Source organism: Octopus sinensis, unplaced genomic scaffold (assembly GCF_006345805.1).
Source record: "Octopus sinensis unplaced genomic scaffold, ASM634580v1 Contig07321, whole genome shotgun sequence".
Classification (NCBI taxonomy): domain Eukaryota; kingdom Metazoa; phylum Mollusca; class Cephalopoda; order Octopoda; family Octopodidae; genus Octopus; species Octopus sinensis.
This window is the reverse complement of record NW_021830031.1, coordinates 169,593-186,656: the sequence shown is the minus strand read 5'-3', so window position 1 is coordinate 186,656 and position 17,064 is coordinate 169,593. Positions and strand designations below refer to the sequence as shown.

Sequence of the window (17,064 nt, the reverse complement as noted above, 5' to 3'; positions counted from 1 at the left end):
TAGGTCGGACATGTAGTTCGAATGGACAACGTGCATCTACCAAAGATGATCTTCTTCTCTGAGTTGGCTTCTGGAACAAGAAATCCTGGAAGGCCACTGAGGTGATACAAGGACAGCCTGAAAACTTCCCTTGAGGCCTGCAGCATTTCAGCCCGTGGCTGGGAATCGCTTGCCTCTAACCATGGCGCCTGGCGTACAGCTGTCCAAAAGGGTGTTAGGCTGTTCGAGGAAAAGCGCCTCAAGATCCTGGACCAGAAGCAACAAGCCTGAAAAGAGAGAGGATCCCCAACCCTGCTTCTGCTGTTACGTGGCCAACATGTGGCCGCATCTGCGCGTCTGCCTTTGGGTTCCGCTCCCACATCCGGCGTCATTGACGTCATTGTCGAACCCCAACAGACTTCCGTTATTATTATTATTATATTTGATAGAATAGTCTGAATGCTAAAGGTTTATACATAGCAGGTTAATGACTCCTCTGTGCCTGACAAGATCTCATTTTATTGTAAGTCATCTGTTTCTGTCTGTCACACACTAACCATTCACCATCTGACCCAAGATCACCTAATCACCCCCTCTAATGCTCCCTCTCCTCTCAAGGGACCTTTGTCTTGCAAGTTACTTGGTGACCCTGCCAGTGCCGATGCCACATAAAAGCATTCAGTCCACACTGTAAAGTTCTTGGTGTTTGGAAGGGCATCCAGCTGTTAAAAAAAAACCGTGCCGAAACCAGCCTCCCTGTGCTTGTGCCACATAAAAAACACACTGTCCACTCTGCAGGATGGTCGGTGTTAGGAAGGGCATCCAGGGAGGTTCAGTATGACACAGAGTAGTACCTTCAAAATACAGCTACTAGTTAACTTTTGCTAGCTGGGCGGACTGAAGCAACATGAAATAAAGTGTCTTGCTCAAGGACACAACGCATCACTGTAATTTAAACTCATGACCTTACGATTGAGAGCCAGTTACCCTAACCACTCAGCCATGCGCTTTCATGAAATGTAAATGCAGAAAACAAAGAAACAAACATAGAACTTAGTTTTGGAAACAAGACTCACTCTATCATATCTTGCTTCTTACGACGCAGTTCATCTTTCAGTTTTTCTTTCTCCAGTCGTTCCATCTCTCGCTGCTTCTCCTTCTCCAAACGCTCTTTATCTTTCTGTATCTTTAGGTGTTGCCGTTCTAGAGATTTCCTCTCCTGAGTTATACAAACAGAAAGTAACTTTAGAAAAATATATAACAATAATCCTTTCTACTGGAAGCACAAGGATTCAAATTCAAGGGAAGGGATTAAGTCGATTATATCGACCCCAGTATGTAACTGGTATTTATTTAATCAACCCTGAAAGGATGAAAGGCAAAGTTGACCTCAGCAGAATTTGAACTCAGAACAGAACAGAATAATATAACATAAAATAATAATAACAATAATAAAAATATTATTATAACTATTTCTAGGTACAAAACTTGAAATTTTGGTACAAGGCCAACAACTTTGAGGAAAGGGGCGTGTCAATTACATTGACCCCAGTGCTCAACTGGTACTTAATTTATCGGTCCTGAAAGGCTGAAAGGAAAAGTTGACCTTGGCAGAAGTTGAACTTAGAACATTAAGACAAAGGAAATGCCAACATGCTAACGATTCTGCCACCGCACCACCTTATTATTATTATTAATAATAATAATAATAATAATTCTTTCTACTACAGGCATAAGTCCTGAAATTTTGTGGGAGGTGGGCCAGCCAATTTCATCGATCCTCAGTAATCAACTCGTACTTATTTTATTCTTTTGTACTCTAGGTACAAGGTCTGAAATTTCGGGGAGGAGAGGTTTTAAGTTGATTACATCAACCCCAGTACTCAACTGGTACTCATTTTATCAACACCAAAAGGATGAAAGGCAAAGTCAATCTCAGCAGAATTTGAACTCAGAATGTAAAGCCAGACAAAATACCTATTTCTTTATTACCCACAAGGGGCTAAACATAGAGGGGACAAACAAGGACAGACATAGGTATTAAGTCGATTACATCGACCCCGAAAGGATGAAAGGCAAAGTCGACCTCGGCGGAAATTGAACTCACAACGCAACGGCAGACGAAATACCGCTAAGCACTTCGCCCAGCGTACTAATGTTTCTTATTTCTTTATTACCCACAAGGGGCTAAACATAGAGGGGACAAACAAGGACAGACATAGGTATTAAGTCGATTACATCGACCCCAGTTCGTAACTGGTACTTAATTTATCGACCCCAAAAGGATGAAAGGCAAAGTCGACCTCGGCGGAAATTGAACTCACAAGGCAACGGCAGACGAAATACAGCTAAGCATTTCACCCGGCGTGCTAACGTTTCTGCCAGCTCAAATACCACTAAGCATTTCACTAGGTGTGCTAACAATTCTACCAGCTCACCACCTTCGCCATAATAATAATAATTGGGCGTATATTAATTTGATGTGACACATTTAGTAGTTAGGCAATGTGTAGCAAAAAAAAATAAGTTGATTTTAATACAATGACCTCATTTAACAACTAGACATTCGCTAGTCAATTTCTAGGCCAGAGTAAGTAGCCTTTTGTTTGGCCATTATAGAGGGAGTGCTAAAATTATAGGTCGGAAGGTACATACATAATCATCATCATCATCATCATTTAGCATCCGCTTTCCATGCTAGCATGGGTTGGACAGTTCAACTGGGGTCGGGGAGGCCAGAAGGCTGCACCAGGCCCAGTCTGATCTGGCAATGTTTCTACGGCTGGATGTCCTTCCTAACGCCAACCACTCCGTGAGTGTAGTGGGTGCTTTTTACGTGTCACCGACACAGGTGCCAGACGGGGCTGGCAAACGGCTATGGTCGGATGGTGCTTTTTACGTGCCACTGGCACGGAGGCCTGTCGGGGCGGCGCTAGCAATGGCCACATTCGGATGGTTAGCTTACGTGCCACCGGCACTGGCATCACAGCTCCAATTTCCATTGATGTTGATCGATTTCGGTTTTGTATATCTTATTCACACACAAAGACTATATGTATGCATGTACCTCTCTCTCGCTTAATGTATGTATATACAAACTAAATGCATGTGTATAGACAAACACACCTCTATATCAACCCCTCTCCTTTTCATTTTCTCTCATTTATACATGAGAGGTTGAAACTAGGTCCAAATCTAAAAAAACAAACAATCAGAGAAGATGAGTCAGTTTTTTTCTTGGCTTCGGTTATTGAATAGGAGCTAATTTAACCTTTTAGCATTTAAACCAGGGCTGCGGAGTCAAAACAATAACCTTTGACTCTAACTCCTCTACTATTGGCGACTCTGACTCCTCTTTATGCAATTAAGTGATTGTGGTCTGCTTATCTCATAAAGCATATACATACGCTTGTACTTTGAGTAGGCCTATAGGTTATAACTGGTTTATATTAAAGAAGAAAGTTATTATGGGTTGGAGTCGGAGTCAGTAAAACTATACCAACTCTGACTCCAGCTACTCCTTAGTTATTTCCAACTCCACAGTCCTGATTTAAACTGCCCATATCAGGCCAAAATATTCATTTTGTTTTTATGTCCGATCCGGCCAGAGCTGGCCCCTCACACCTACCCTGCAATATCATTGTTAAAATAAACAATCACATCATCATCATGTAACGTCCGCTTTCCATGCTGGCATGGTTGGATGGTTTGACTGAAAGCTGGTATGCTGGGGAGCTGCACCAGATTCTGATCTGATTTGGCACGGTCTCTACAGCTGGATGCCCTCCCTAACGCCAACCGTACTGAGAATGTAGCGGATGTTTTTTTACGTGCCATTGACCTGACACCGGCATCGGTCAACACTACGGTCTCACTTCGCTTGACAGGTCTACACAAGCACAGTATATCGCCAAAAGTCTCGGTCATCTGTCACTGCCTCCAAGAGGCCCAACGCTCAAATGGTGCTTTTTATGCGCCAGTCAGATGGCACTGCTATCGGCCACAACTACAATTTCACTTGGCATGATTAATTTAAAATAATGTAAATAAATAAGCATCACATTTGAGAGTAATCTGAATGCTAAAGGCCTATGAGACAAGACAGGACAATATAGATAGATATTATGCATAACAAAGAATGAACCTAAAGAACTGTGACCAACACCCCCTTTCATCTCTCCACAATTTAAAAATGAGATGTTTATAAGAACAACTGAGGCCAATAATATCTCCTAATCCCCATTCACCAAATTTTGAATAAATTATTATTATTATTATTATTATTATTTAGGTGGTGAGCTGGCAGAATCGTTAGCACACTGGACAAAAATGCTTAGCAGTATATCACCCATCACTATGTTCTGAGTTCAAATTCCACTAAGGTCGACTCTGCCTTTCATCCTTTCGGGGTCAATAAAATAAGTACCAGTTGAATACTGGGGTCAATGTAATCAACTCATCCACTTCCCCAAAATTGCTGGTCTTGTGGCAAAATTTGGAACAGTTATTATTATTATCATCATTATTATTGTCTAGGCAACAAGAGCTGGCAGAATCGTTAACATGCCGAGCAAAACGCATGTGTTCTTCCTTACCATTTTACCGGGAATCCAGCAGAGAATTTTTCCCTGTAAGTTTGGAATAATATTCCCTCATCTTATTATTATTATATATATATATATATATATATATGTGTGTGGTGCTCCGAAAGGGGTCTCAGGGAGTAGCGTCCTGAGCTAGTTTTCCATCACATTTCTCAAAAATCATGGTAGAGGCCTTGGTCTCAGGACTACTCATGGCTAGAAACTGAGGCTGGGGGTAAGCAAGAGCATGCTCCCTGTAGAAAATCCATTTCCAAATCTCAAAAAAAGTCTCATGATAGCAAAGGTTGGGGGTGGGCTGCACCTGCCTACCTTGGTTGCTATGGCATTGAGGTACATCCAGCCACTCCCGTTATTCACACAATAACAAGATCACAGTGTGACAGGGTTAGGGTCCAAGCACTGGATGAATCATTAGCACACACAAGAGAATGCTTAGCAGCATTTCTTCTGGTTTCTGCCAAAGTGGTCTTTGCTTTTTAGCTCTTTTGGCAGGGTTGATGGAACAAGTACCGGTTGAGAACTGGAGTTGATGTAATCAGTGGATCTTTTCGGTTTGAACGGCAGTTTTTAACATAATTTCTAGGTAACTAAAAAATTTTAAACTTCGTATACTGGTAGAATGTGTTTATAAAACATCTTTTTCTCTTGGCTTTATTGAGAAAATTCTATAGTTTGTAAGATATTTGTTGTTTTTTTCTGCAATTTCAACCAATCACTGACGTCCATTGAGGTAAACAACATTCTGTGCCGTATGAATATGTCCCTCGTTTAAAAAACAGATCGGGTTTATTTACATTTGTGAAGAAAAAAAGATACCCTTCCCCCCATCCTAACTAACAATAACCGTAAAATAGATTGAAATGCAATAGATCGATACTAGGGTCATAATTATGGGTGACAATTTCATACGACACCGCTAGAAAAAACTGCCGTTCAAACCGAAAAGATCCTAATCAGTTTATCCCCTTCCCAAAAAATTTTGTAGGAAAAAGTATTATTAGGTGCAGGCATGGCTGTGTGGTAAGAAGCTTGCTTCCCAACCACATGGTACTGAGCTCAGTCCCAATGCATAGCACCTTGGGCCTTGTGAATGGATTTGGTAGATGGAAACTGAAAGGAGCCCATCATATATCATCACCATCATCTTCATCCAGTGTTTTAAATGTGGGTTTTGTCCCCGTTAACGGGAGTGGCTGGATGTACCTCAATGCCATAGTAACCAAGGTAGGCAGGTGCAGCCCACCCCCAACCTTTGCTACCATGAGACTTTTTTTGAGATTTGGAAATGGATGTTCTACGGGGAGCATGCTCTTGCTTACCCTCAGCCTCAATTTCTAGACATGAGTAGTCCTGAGACCAAGGCCTCTAGCATGATTTTTGAGAAATGTGGTGGAAAACTAGCTCAGGACGCTACTCCCTGAGACCCATTTCGGAGCATCACATATATATATACAATAATAATAATAAGATGAGGGAATATTATTCCAAACTTACAGGGAAAAATTCAATTTAGAAATACTAAATCGAATTTCACAAAATATAATATATATGTAAATTAGAAAAAAGCCACCTTTTATCAATTCATTAATGAAAAATTAAATTATAACCATTTAGAAAAATTAAATCTTATAGAAAGATTAAATATACACGTTTTATTTATTATTTTGCACATTACTTAATCATTGTTATGTTTTATCTTATATTTAATCTTTCCATAAGATTTAATTTTTCTAAATGGTATAATTTAATTTTTCATTATTGAATTCATAAAAGGTGGTTTTTTTTCTAATTTATATAAATACTAGCAGTATCACCTGGCGTTGCTCGGGTTTGTAAGGGGAATAACTATATAAGCATTTTTAGAGAGTTATAGCCAAAAAATAGCAAAAAAATGGAAAAAAAACTATGGTAAATTTTTTTTTTAAATCGTTGACTCATCGTAGACATTTTTAGAGAGTTACTTCCCTTATATAATAGCGAAAAAATGCATTAAAATGGAAAAAAATGATGGTAAATTTGTTTTTAAAATCGTAGACTCATCGAAGGGCTCGATATGAATCACAACTATAAGATACCCGGTTTTGGTTAAACTGCACTGCAAAATGTGGGAGTAGTTAGGAATCTAAATCGTAGGAGACAGACACACAACCTTACTTTTATATATAAAGATTTGTAAAAACAACATCTGCTCACCTTATCTTCTTTACGTTGTTGTAGTTTCTGCAGTCGTTCATTTTCTTTTTCCTCTTTCCTCTTCAATCGTTCCTTTTCCCTCTCCTCCTTGATTTTCTGCCTTATCGGATCGCTTCGTCGTCGCTAGAGAGAGAGAGAGAGAGAGAAACCGATAATATAGAAACCCAGATGAGAAACTGTAAAGTTTATCTTAACTTTTGACATTTTACTAAATTTGGTGCAGATGTGGTTGTGTTGTTAAGATGTTTGCTTTCCAACCACGTGGTTTTGGGTTCAGTCCTATAGCATGGTACCTTGGGTAAATGTCTTTTACTATATTATAGCTGTGTGGGTGGCACGTGAAAAGCACCCACTACACTCACGGAGTGGTTGGCGTTAGGAAGGGCATCCAGCCGTAGAAACACTGCCAGATCAGACTGGGCCTGATGCAGCCTCCTGGCTTCACAGACCCCAGTTCAACCGTCCAACCCATGCTAGCATGGAAAGCGGACGCTAAATGATGATGATGATGAACAGTTTTGTGAGAGGATTTGGTAGATGGAAACTGAAAGAAGCCCAATGTATGTTTGTTTTTGTGTGTGTGTGCACGTCTTGACACTAAGTGGTGGTCGTAAACAAGCATCACCATCATACAAACAATTCTTTCTTTTTGCTGTAATTTCAGCAGATAGCTGCGGCCATGCTGATGCACCGCCGTTGTCAAGGAACTACACACTAGTCTCTATGATGCCTGAAACAAACAATAGAACACATCTCATTCTCTAAGTCAGGATCAACAAAGATAAGAATGAACATGGACGACTAAGATAGAGAATGTTAAATCCAGACTAGACTGCAACGGACCTCCTATAAATGTGTGACGCTTACAGCACCTGGGTTTCCCAAGCGGTCACCCATCTATGTACTAACTAGGCTTGATGTTGCTTAACTTTGGTGATCAGACGAGAGCCGGTGCTTTCAATGTGATATGGCCGTAAACCATATGTTGTTCGTCTTGAAACGTCTATGAGAAAAAACATGCCTGACCAAAGCAAAATATCATCTTTCTTGGAAACATCTGAGGGTTGGTGAAATATGAGTGTGTCTTTGTGTCTGTGTTCATACCCACCTCACTGTTGATGCGTTTATGTCCCCATAATTTAACAGTTCAGCAAAAGAGACAAACAGAATAAGTACTAGGCTTAAAATAAACAAAAACACCAAGCACGAGTATCGATTCATTCGTCTACAAATCTTTCAAGGTGGTGCCCCAGCATGGCCACAGTCACAGTTTAATGACTGAAACAAGTAAAAGATAAAAGATATATACACATATACCACTCTATTACTCACCTTTTGTTTCACCTGTGCAGGTTTTGGAGTACTTGCCAATGGGTTTGGTTTCTCATTATTTTCCATTGGTGTGACGTCCTCATCTGAGTGACTGGCCACGGAACAAGTAGTGGAAGACTCCTCATTGCAGGGAGTGGCACATGTGGAGAGGTCAAGCTCTGAACTGGAGTCGTCGTCGTCCTTCTGTTCTCCGGATGTCGGCATCACCAGTGACTTTGAGCATTGCTTCGGGGACTTGGAAGTGGACAGAGGGGATTTGCAACTAGAACCTGAGAGCGCAGAGTTGATCAGCTTGCTGTCGGCAGGAGACGAACAGACAGACATGTCGCAAAGTGCCAGGTCGGGCAGAAAGACTTTCACTTCACAGCCTGATCGTCCCACAACCTGATCGAATTTCTCTTTGAGAACCTTGCCCTTTGCATCGCTGACGCCTGACTTGGGCTTAGCTTGAGAGTCTGTAAGCAATGCAAAGTTAGCATCTTCGTTGAAGTTGCTGCTCAGTTTGTTTTCTTTTTCTATATTCTCTTCACATTTCTCACTGATGTTGTCATCCCCATCAGATCTGGTCAAATCAATGACGTCATTAGTGGAACTAGAAATGATCTCATCTTGGACGTTTCTTGATGAGAAGAACTTGTCCAACGTGTGAGACTTCACAGTCTGTAGCATTGGCGTTGCGACACCGCTCGAACCAGAACTGGAAATAACCTCATCGCACACTTCCATCTCGGCAACATTACTACTATTATTTTTATTAACATTACTAATACTACCACTGTTACTATTATTGTTAGTGTTGGTGTTATTAATACCATTATTATTTGTAATATTATTGTGAAGTTTTACTTTATTTTCGATATTTGCCTTTTGAATCTTGGCAGTTTTGCTCAGGCTAGTGTCTTGGTCAGACAGCTTGCGCTTCTTGCTGCAGGCATTAACAGGCTTGGCATCCAATGGTTTGAATGACAAACGAGCTGAAATGAAAGGAAAAAAAATTAGTTAACACTTTAGCATTTAAACCAGCCATACCCAACCAAAATATCCTATTTGTTTTATGATCAAACTGGTCAAATACAGACTCATATAATAATAATAATAATAATGTTCGTCATTCGGGTTCGAAGATGACCACTGACATCATCTGGTGGAACTGCCGCTATGAGACCGGAGGTGGCTGGTGAGGCCAATCCGGGCAAGGAAGCCCCTCCCACAGGTGGGGCAGAATTGGGTAGGGGCCGTGCTACTGGTGCAGGCGGCTCTGGCTTTCCGCATCTGGCGTTTCTGCTCTGCTGACTGAATCCGTCCCTCCTCGGCTGTCCCTGCTCCTGTGGTGATTGCGCTTCACCAGGATGAGCGGTCGGCAGCAAGTGTCTACCCTGCAATGTCATTCTTAAAGCAGACAATCTCATAATTGAAATCTCAAAAGGTATGAGATGATGCAGGATTAATTCAAGACAATGTGAAGAAATATGCATTACATTTGACAGAGTAATCATCGTAATTGTCATCGTCATCATCGTATAATATCTGTCTTCCACGGTGGAATGTGTTGGACCATTTGAAAGGAACCAGCCAGGAGCCTGCACCAGACTTCTTTGTTTGTTTTGACATGGTTTTTTTTATGGTCGGATGCCTTTCCTGACTCCAACCATCCAGCAGAGTGGACCGAGTGCTTTTTATGTGGCACCAGGACACAGGCAAGGTCAATTTTGGCATGGTTTTTACAGCTGGATGCCCTTCCAAATGCCAACCACTTCACAGTGTGGACTAGATGCTTTTTATGTGGGCACCAGCACTGGCAGGATGAACAAGTAACTCACAAGACAAAGATCCTTCGAGAGGAGTGGGAGCATTGGAGGAGGTGGTCACGTCAGATGAAACGTTAGAGCATGATAGAGAGATAGAAACAGGTGTCTTGCAGTAGAGGAGGTACATGGTAACCTGAGCAGAGAGATAGACAGAGAGGGAGAGTGATCAAGAATGAGAACAGAAACAGGCGTGCTGCTGTAAAGGAGATACATGGCTACCTAGCCTGATGGAAGAGCTAGAGAATGAGAGAGAGAGAGAGAGAGAGAGAGAGGGGGTGAGTGTGGGAGACAGCAAGAGAGAGATGGTGGTTAAGTGCTGGAGCATACTCACAAAGGATGGGGATTAGAATATAAATGGGACGGTAGAGTGAAGGAAGAGAATCTGTATGCTAAAGGGTTAAATTGAATATACCACAAATGAATAATTGAATACAGATTAGAAATGTGTTTAACTTTAACTGGCCATATCCAGCCCCAATATTCTACATATCTTATGTTAAAGCTGGCCTCTCACACCTACCCTACAATGTCATTCTTAAAATAAACAACGACAGTATTGAAATCTAGAAGCTATGAGATAACACATGATTAATTCAAAATAATGTGAATTACTAAATATTACATTTGACAGAGTAAAAAAAAAATGTTTATCAAAACCAGATGAAACCAGTTAATAGGTCAAGACTCCCTTTGGTCATGACTGACCATGGGATTGCACCTAGAAAGTTCCCCTACAAGGAACAAGTCCAAGCAACAAAACATGTAGTATGGAATAAATAACACCAAAACATTTTCCACTTTTTAGTTTTATACACATATATATGTGATGTGTGTGTGTGTATTGTATATATGTATATACATGTGTGAAGCCTTGAAAGAAATGAAGACAGTATGGTCTGCTGGATGGGTAATGTCAGGGCGCATATAGGACAGTATATGTGATTTGAGAGAAAAACTGAGTATCTGAGGCATCCGATGTAGTGTGTAAGAGAACAGTGTGCTGGTACAGTCATGTAATGCGTATCGATGAGGACAGTTGCACCAAGAAGTGTTGCTCTCTAATTTTAGAGGGACCAAGTGGAAGGGGTAGATGTAGGAAGACGTGGTATAAAGTGGTGAGAAAGGATCTACAAATGGGAATCATAGAGGCTTTGGCAGGGAACTGTGACTCCTGACGGTTTGCTGTGCTTGGAAAGACATGTCAAGCCAAGTAAAAGTGTTGTTGCCCTTGTATACAGGCTCGTTCCCTGCATCCCTTGCAAGATGAGCATCCCCAATCTTGCGGGTTTGTAAGTGCTGGTGCTGTATAAAAGCATCCAGTACACTCTGTAAAGTGGTTGGCATTAGGAAGGGCGTCCAGCCATAGAAACCATGCCAAATCAGACATGAACCCTGAACAGACCTTCAGCTGGCCAGCATGGAAAACATACGTTAAATGATGGTGATGATATACTCATTACTCTTTTACTTGTTTCAGTCATTTGACTGTGGCCATGCTGCAGCACCACCTTTAGTCGAGCAAATTGACCCCAGGACTTATTCTTTGTAAGCCTAGTACATATTCTATTGGTCCCATTTGCCGAACTGCTAAGTTACGGGGACATAAATACACCAGCATCGATTGTCAAGCGATGTTGGGTGGATGGGGGGCAAACACAGTGGAACCATGTGGTCAGGAAGCAAGCCTTCTCACCATACAGCCATGCCATGCCTGTGTGTATATTTTTTTTCACACACAAAATTATAAATATAAACATCAGCATCATTTAACATCTGCTTTCCATGCTGGCACGGGTAGCATGGCCTGACAGGGACCCATTAAGCTGCAGAGCTGCAATGAGCTCCCATGTCATCTTCAGCATCGTCTGTATTGGCTGGACACCATTTACTATGATAATACTCGTGTTTTTCTCCGTCACAACATATGAATGAGAAAGGAAGGGGTGATGGCAAACTGGTAGTGGGAGCGTTTCAACTCAGCATGAGTATATGTGTGTATGTAAAAGGGGTGGTATGTGAATGTTTGTGTCTTGATGTCACATCTTAAAAGACAATCACAAGATAACATTGACAAGTGTACTAATTTGAATTACCATCCATATTTGGAGTGGTTGGCATTAGGAAGGGCATCCAGCCGTAGAAACATTGCCAGATCAGACTGAGCTTGGTGCAGCGTTCTGGCTTCCCAGACCCCAGTTGAACCGTCCAACCCATGCTAGCATGGAAAGCGAATGCTAAACGATGATGATGATGATGATGATTTATATCTAAAATACTACAATTAGCCATCATTTTCGATGGTACAGGCCCAGCTACTTCCTAAATATAGATATAAATTCTGGGAAATTTTGGAGTTGCTGATGTGTGCTGGTGGGCACCCGAGCTGCAATGGAGAAGTAAAGGCACTGTCGCAACATAAGATGCATCAGGCAATTTAAACCTCACATAGGCCTATCCCTCTCCAGGTCTGAACACAACCAAATTACCGTACTTTTAACGTGTATAACTTTTTACTCTTTTACTTGTTTCAGTCATTTGACTGCGGCCATGCTGGAGCACCGCCTTTAGTCGAGCAAATCGACCCTGGGACTTATTCTTTGTAAGCCCAGTACTTATTCTATCAGTCACTTTTTGCCGAACTGCTAAGTGACGGGGACATAAACACACCAGCATCGGTTGTCAAGCAATGCTAGGGGGACAAACACAGACACACAAAGATACACACACATATATATATATATATATACATATATATGACGGGCTTCTTTCAGTTTCCGTCTACCAAATCCACTCACAAAGCTTTGGCTGGCCCGAGGCTATAGTACAAGACACTTGCCCAAGGTGCCACGCAGTGGGACTGAACCCAGAACCATATGGTTGGTAAGCAAGCTACTTACCACACAGCCACTCCTGCGCCTATAAGGAAACCTTTTTTTTGTGAAAAATTAAGTTAAAAAAATATAGGAGTTTCTTATATATGGATAGTATTATAATCCCTTACAAAACCTTTTTTCCAAATTTCAGGCCCAGAAAATCAAGGAGTGCCTTATACACGAGGTTTCTTTATACACATTAAAATACGGTACTTCCAGAGAGTGGAAGAATGTGAGAAAGAGAGAATAAAAGAACTGACGCTAGTGCTGAACTCCAGCACTCAGCTAATATTTATTCAACATCCGAAAGGATGAAAGGTGAGGTTGACTCCAGCAAGATTTGAACTCAGAATGCAGGGAACTGTAATGAATATTGCAAAGCATTCTACCATGGAATTTTTCATTAAGTGTTTTGTCTTTCTAAGCTACGCCCAGCCATAGAATGCAACACAAAGCAGAAATGTTAATAATCCAGCGATGCCTGTGCTTCAAAAGTTTTCAAGTGAGGAAATGACTTGCACAGGGCCGACCCCATCCTCTGAAAAATGTAAGAATTTGCTTATAAAAAACTCGTCTTCATCATTATATGCAAACAAAGTCACAACTATTACATCAGAGTTTTCCTTCTCGTTGAGGTTTTACTGGGTTCTATGCTACCAGAAACACTAAGAGTTTAAGAGTGACTTGACATATATATTAACACATGGACACACATACATACATACCTATCAATCATCATGATTATTTAACATCTGTTTTCCATGCTGGCATGGGTTAGACTGATTTGACTCAGTAAGCCAGAGCTGCACCAGACTCCAGATGTCCGTTTCAGCTTGGTTTCCATGGTTGGATGCTCTTCCTAATGCCAACCACTTTACAGAGTGTAATGCGTGTCTTTTACATGTCACCAGCAAGGGAGCCCTTTACGTGTCACCAGCAATGATGCCCTTTACGTGTCATCAGCAAGGGCACCCTTTACGCCGTGTCACCAGCAAGGACACCCTTTACATGTCACCAGCAAGGGCACCCTTTACGTCGTGTCACCAGCAGGGGTGCTATATATATTTCATTTAGGATTAGTGATACTAATAACCTGGTGTGAGAACTGAATCTGCATATGCTTCAGAGAAAAGCAATAGTTGAGTATAGAGCATAATAATCATCATCATTGTTTGACGTCCGCTTTCCATGCTAGCATGGGTTGGACAATTTTGACTGAGGGCTGGCAAGCCAGATGGCTGCACCAGGCTCCAATCTTGATCTGGCAGAGTTTCTACAGCTGGATGCCCTTCCTAACGCCAACCACTCCGAGAGTGTAGTGGGTCCTTTTTACGTGCCACCGGCAAGGGGGCCAGTCAGACGGCACTGGCAATGACCTCGCTCGAATCTTTTTACACGTGCCAGTGAAGCGACATTGGTAACGATCACGCTCAAATGGTGCCCTTTTACATGCCATGGGTACGGAAGCCAGTCGGCTGCTCTGGCAACGATCACGCTCGGATGGTGCTCTTGGAACCCTACTAGCACAAGCATAATATTAATTTCTTGTACCCTTGTTATTTATGCAATCTCTTTTATATATATATATATATATATATATATATACATACATACACACACACATATGTATGCATGTATATATATATATATGTGTGTGTGTGTGTGCTAACTTTAGGTTAGTTAACATGTTTGTGACAGATTTCAACTTCTAAGAGAATTCACTGCAATTACCTGACAGATATGGGTTTTTTACACCTTTTGCCATAAGAGAGAATGTTTCCTCCATGCTAATTGCAGTAGAATTTGCCTTTAGGAGTTGAAATACATCACAAATTGCTTATGCCTAAACACTGCTTGGGATTGACACTGCTGACTATATATGTGTCTGTGTGCTTGAGGGGACCTATTGAGTCAAGTACATCAACATCAAAATAAAAATCAAATGGAAATTGTAGTTGTGATACCTGTGCCAGTGGCACATAAAAAGCAGCATCCAAACGTGGTCATTGCCAGCACCGCCTTGACTGGCGTCCGTGCTGGTGGCACATAAAAAGCACCAACCGATCATGGCCGTTGCCAGCCTCCTCTGGCCCCTGTGCCAGTCACATGTAAAAAGCACCCAATACACTCATGGAGTGGTTGGCGTTAGGAAGAGCATCCAGCTGTAGAAACACTGCCAGATCAAACTGGAGCCTGGTGTAGCCTCCTGGCTTCCTAGACCCCGGGTGAACCATCCAACCCATGCTAGCATGGAAAACGGACGTTAAAACGATGATGATGATATATCAGTTAATCTACATCCAAGAAAGACACATTAGATAATGCAGACCTAATTACACCATGGCTGTCTCTAAACACCAAAAATGAAAATGATGACTGGAACATCTTTAATCAGAGGTAAAGTGGATCAAGGTAGACTTGAGATTAAACAACAACAATCTTCATAAATGGTAAGGTTACCTTGTGTCAGTTTCTTTTTTGTGGCCATGCTTGGTTTCAGCTTGGGTGAAAGTTTATCTGGAAAAAGGAAAAAGAAATATATTGGAATAAAATATAATCATAAATATTATTGGTATAAAATAAAGTAGGTGGCGAGCTGGCAGAAACGTTAGCACGCCAGGCAAAATGCGTAGCCGTATTTCGTCTGCCGTTACGTTGTGAGTTCAAATTGGCCTTTCATCCTTTCGGGGTCGATAAATTAAGTACCAGTTACGCACTGGGGTCGATGTAATCGACTTAATACCTATGTCTGTCCTTGTTTGTCCCCTCTATGTTTAGCCCCTTGTGGGTAATAAAGAAATAGGTATAAAATATTTTGTATCAATAAGTCAGGCAGAGTATCAGAGTATGCAGTGAGAGTATTAGAGAGTGGAACCTCTGATAACAAAATTAATTACCGTATTTGACGGCATATTAGACGCACCCTCATTTCAGCAGGTCAAATTCATGAAAAAATTTTTAAGTGTATTTAAGCATGTATTGTTGAAAGCAGTCTAGCAGCACATTACAAAAGCAGAAAACATTGCTGCATAAAAGCAAGCATACAAAAGGAAAGCATACAAATTACAATAGTAATCATCTTTAATCATCTTTTTAACCATTCGTATTTAAAGTAATAATACTGGTAATAATAATAATACTAGCAATAAAATAATGATGCATGAGTACGGAAAATATCATTAAGGCGTTAGCGTAGGTAGAAATACTTATCGTAAGCTAGGTTAGTGAGCGTCTGGGAGAAGATTAGCCTACGGGAGGGTCTTGACTTTGCATATTAGACGCAGGGCGATTTTTTGAGCCAAATATTTTGGAAAAAAGTGCGTCCTATATGCCGTCAAATACGGTAGTTCCTGAAGGCTGTTTGTCACCCAAAATTTTCATAGACTGAAACTATTTTCCCATAAGATAAGGGACAGTTTATTTGAGCAAGAATGTGTACTCAATAAAAACCAGGCAGTAACTGATACTACTCTACCACTGATACTCTTAGCTTGTCACCTACCAGTGTTGCCAGTTTGCATGTTCAATACTTAAGACAGCGTTTGCTGTCCAAGATATTTTATGCTTGAGAAACTGTTCATAAACCAATATGTTTGTGATGAGAGGAGTTCATAAGAGAATTCACTGCAATTACCTGACAGATATAGGGTTTTTACACCTTTTGCCACAAGAGAGAATTTTTCCTCCATGCTAACTGCAGTAGAATTTGCCTTTAGGAGTTCATAAGAGAATTCACTGCAATTACCTGACAGATATAGGGTTTTTACACCTTTTGCCATGGGAGAGAATTTTTCCTCAATGCTAACTGCAGTAGAATTTGCCTTTAGGAGGTGAAATACGTCACAAATCGCTTATGCCTAAACACTGCTGACTATATATGTGTGTGTGTGTGTGCGTGTGCTTGAGGAGACCTATTGAGTCAAGTACATCAATATTCCATAGTATATGCATGTGTGTAAGCGGACATGTACGTATGAATATGTATCAAAGGTAAAGTTTCAGTCCTTATTACTCTCGGCATAAAACCAGAGAGAAAATATAATTTTAAAAAATACTGCTTTTCCATATCGTCTCTTTTCTGCCTGTCATATAACATATTCAATGGAGTGCAGTTGAGGCACTCCACTTTCTATTACTGTCTCCTTGGAGAGGGCTCCATTGGCTGTTACAGCCTGGCTTCTATCTTTTAGCCCTTTCATTACTGTATTTATTTTGAGATGCTCTGTGTTTCTTTCAATTATTTTAAATATAACAAAGAATTTATTAAATTAGCTT

The 17,064-nt window shown here is 41.0% G+C and overlaps 1 protein-coding gene and 1 pseudogene across 3 annotated transcripts in view; both read right to left on the bottom strand.

Moving 5' to 3' along the window:
* Positions 1 to 17,064, bottom strand: part of LOC115227832 (chromatin assembly factor 1 subunit A-A) — a 66,394-nt gene that overhangs the window by 23,651 nt on the left and 25,679 nt on the right. For all 3 annotated transcript variants that reach the window (XM_036498755.1, XM_029798553.2, XM_029798555.2), the window contains 4 exons: positions 15,250 to 15,306; positions 8,109 to 9,082; positions 6,777 to 6,899; positions 1,056 to 1,198 (listed from right to left, as the gene is read on the bottom strand). In XM_036498755.1, the coding sequence (XP_036354648.1) occupies positions 1,056 to 1,198; positions 6,777 to 6,899; positions 8,109 to 9,082; positions 15,250 to 15,306 (1,297 nt within the window). The remainder of the gene's footprint in view (positions 1 to 1,055; positions 1,199 to 6,776; positions 6,900 to 8,108; positions 9,083 to 15,249; positions 15,307 to 17,064) is intronic.
* Positions 7,637 to 7,755, bottom strand: LOC115227833 (annotated as a pseudogene).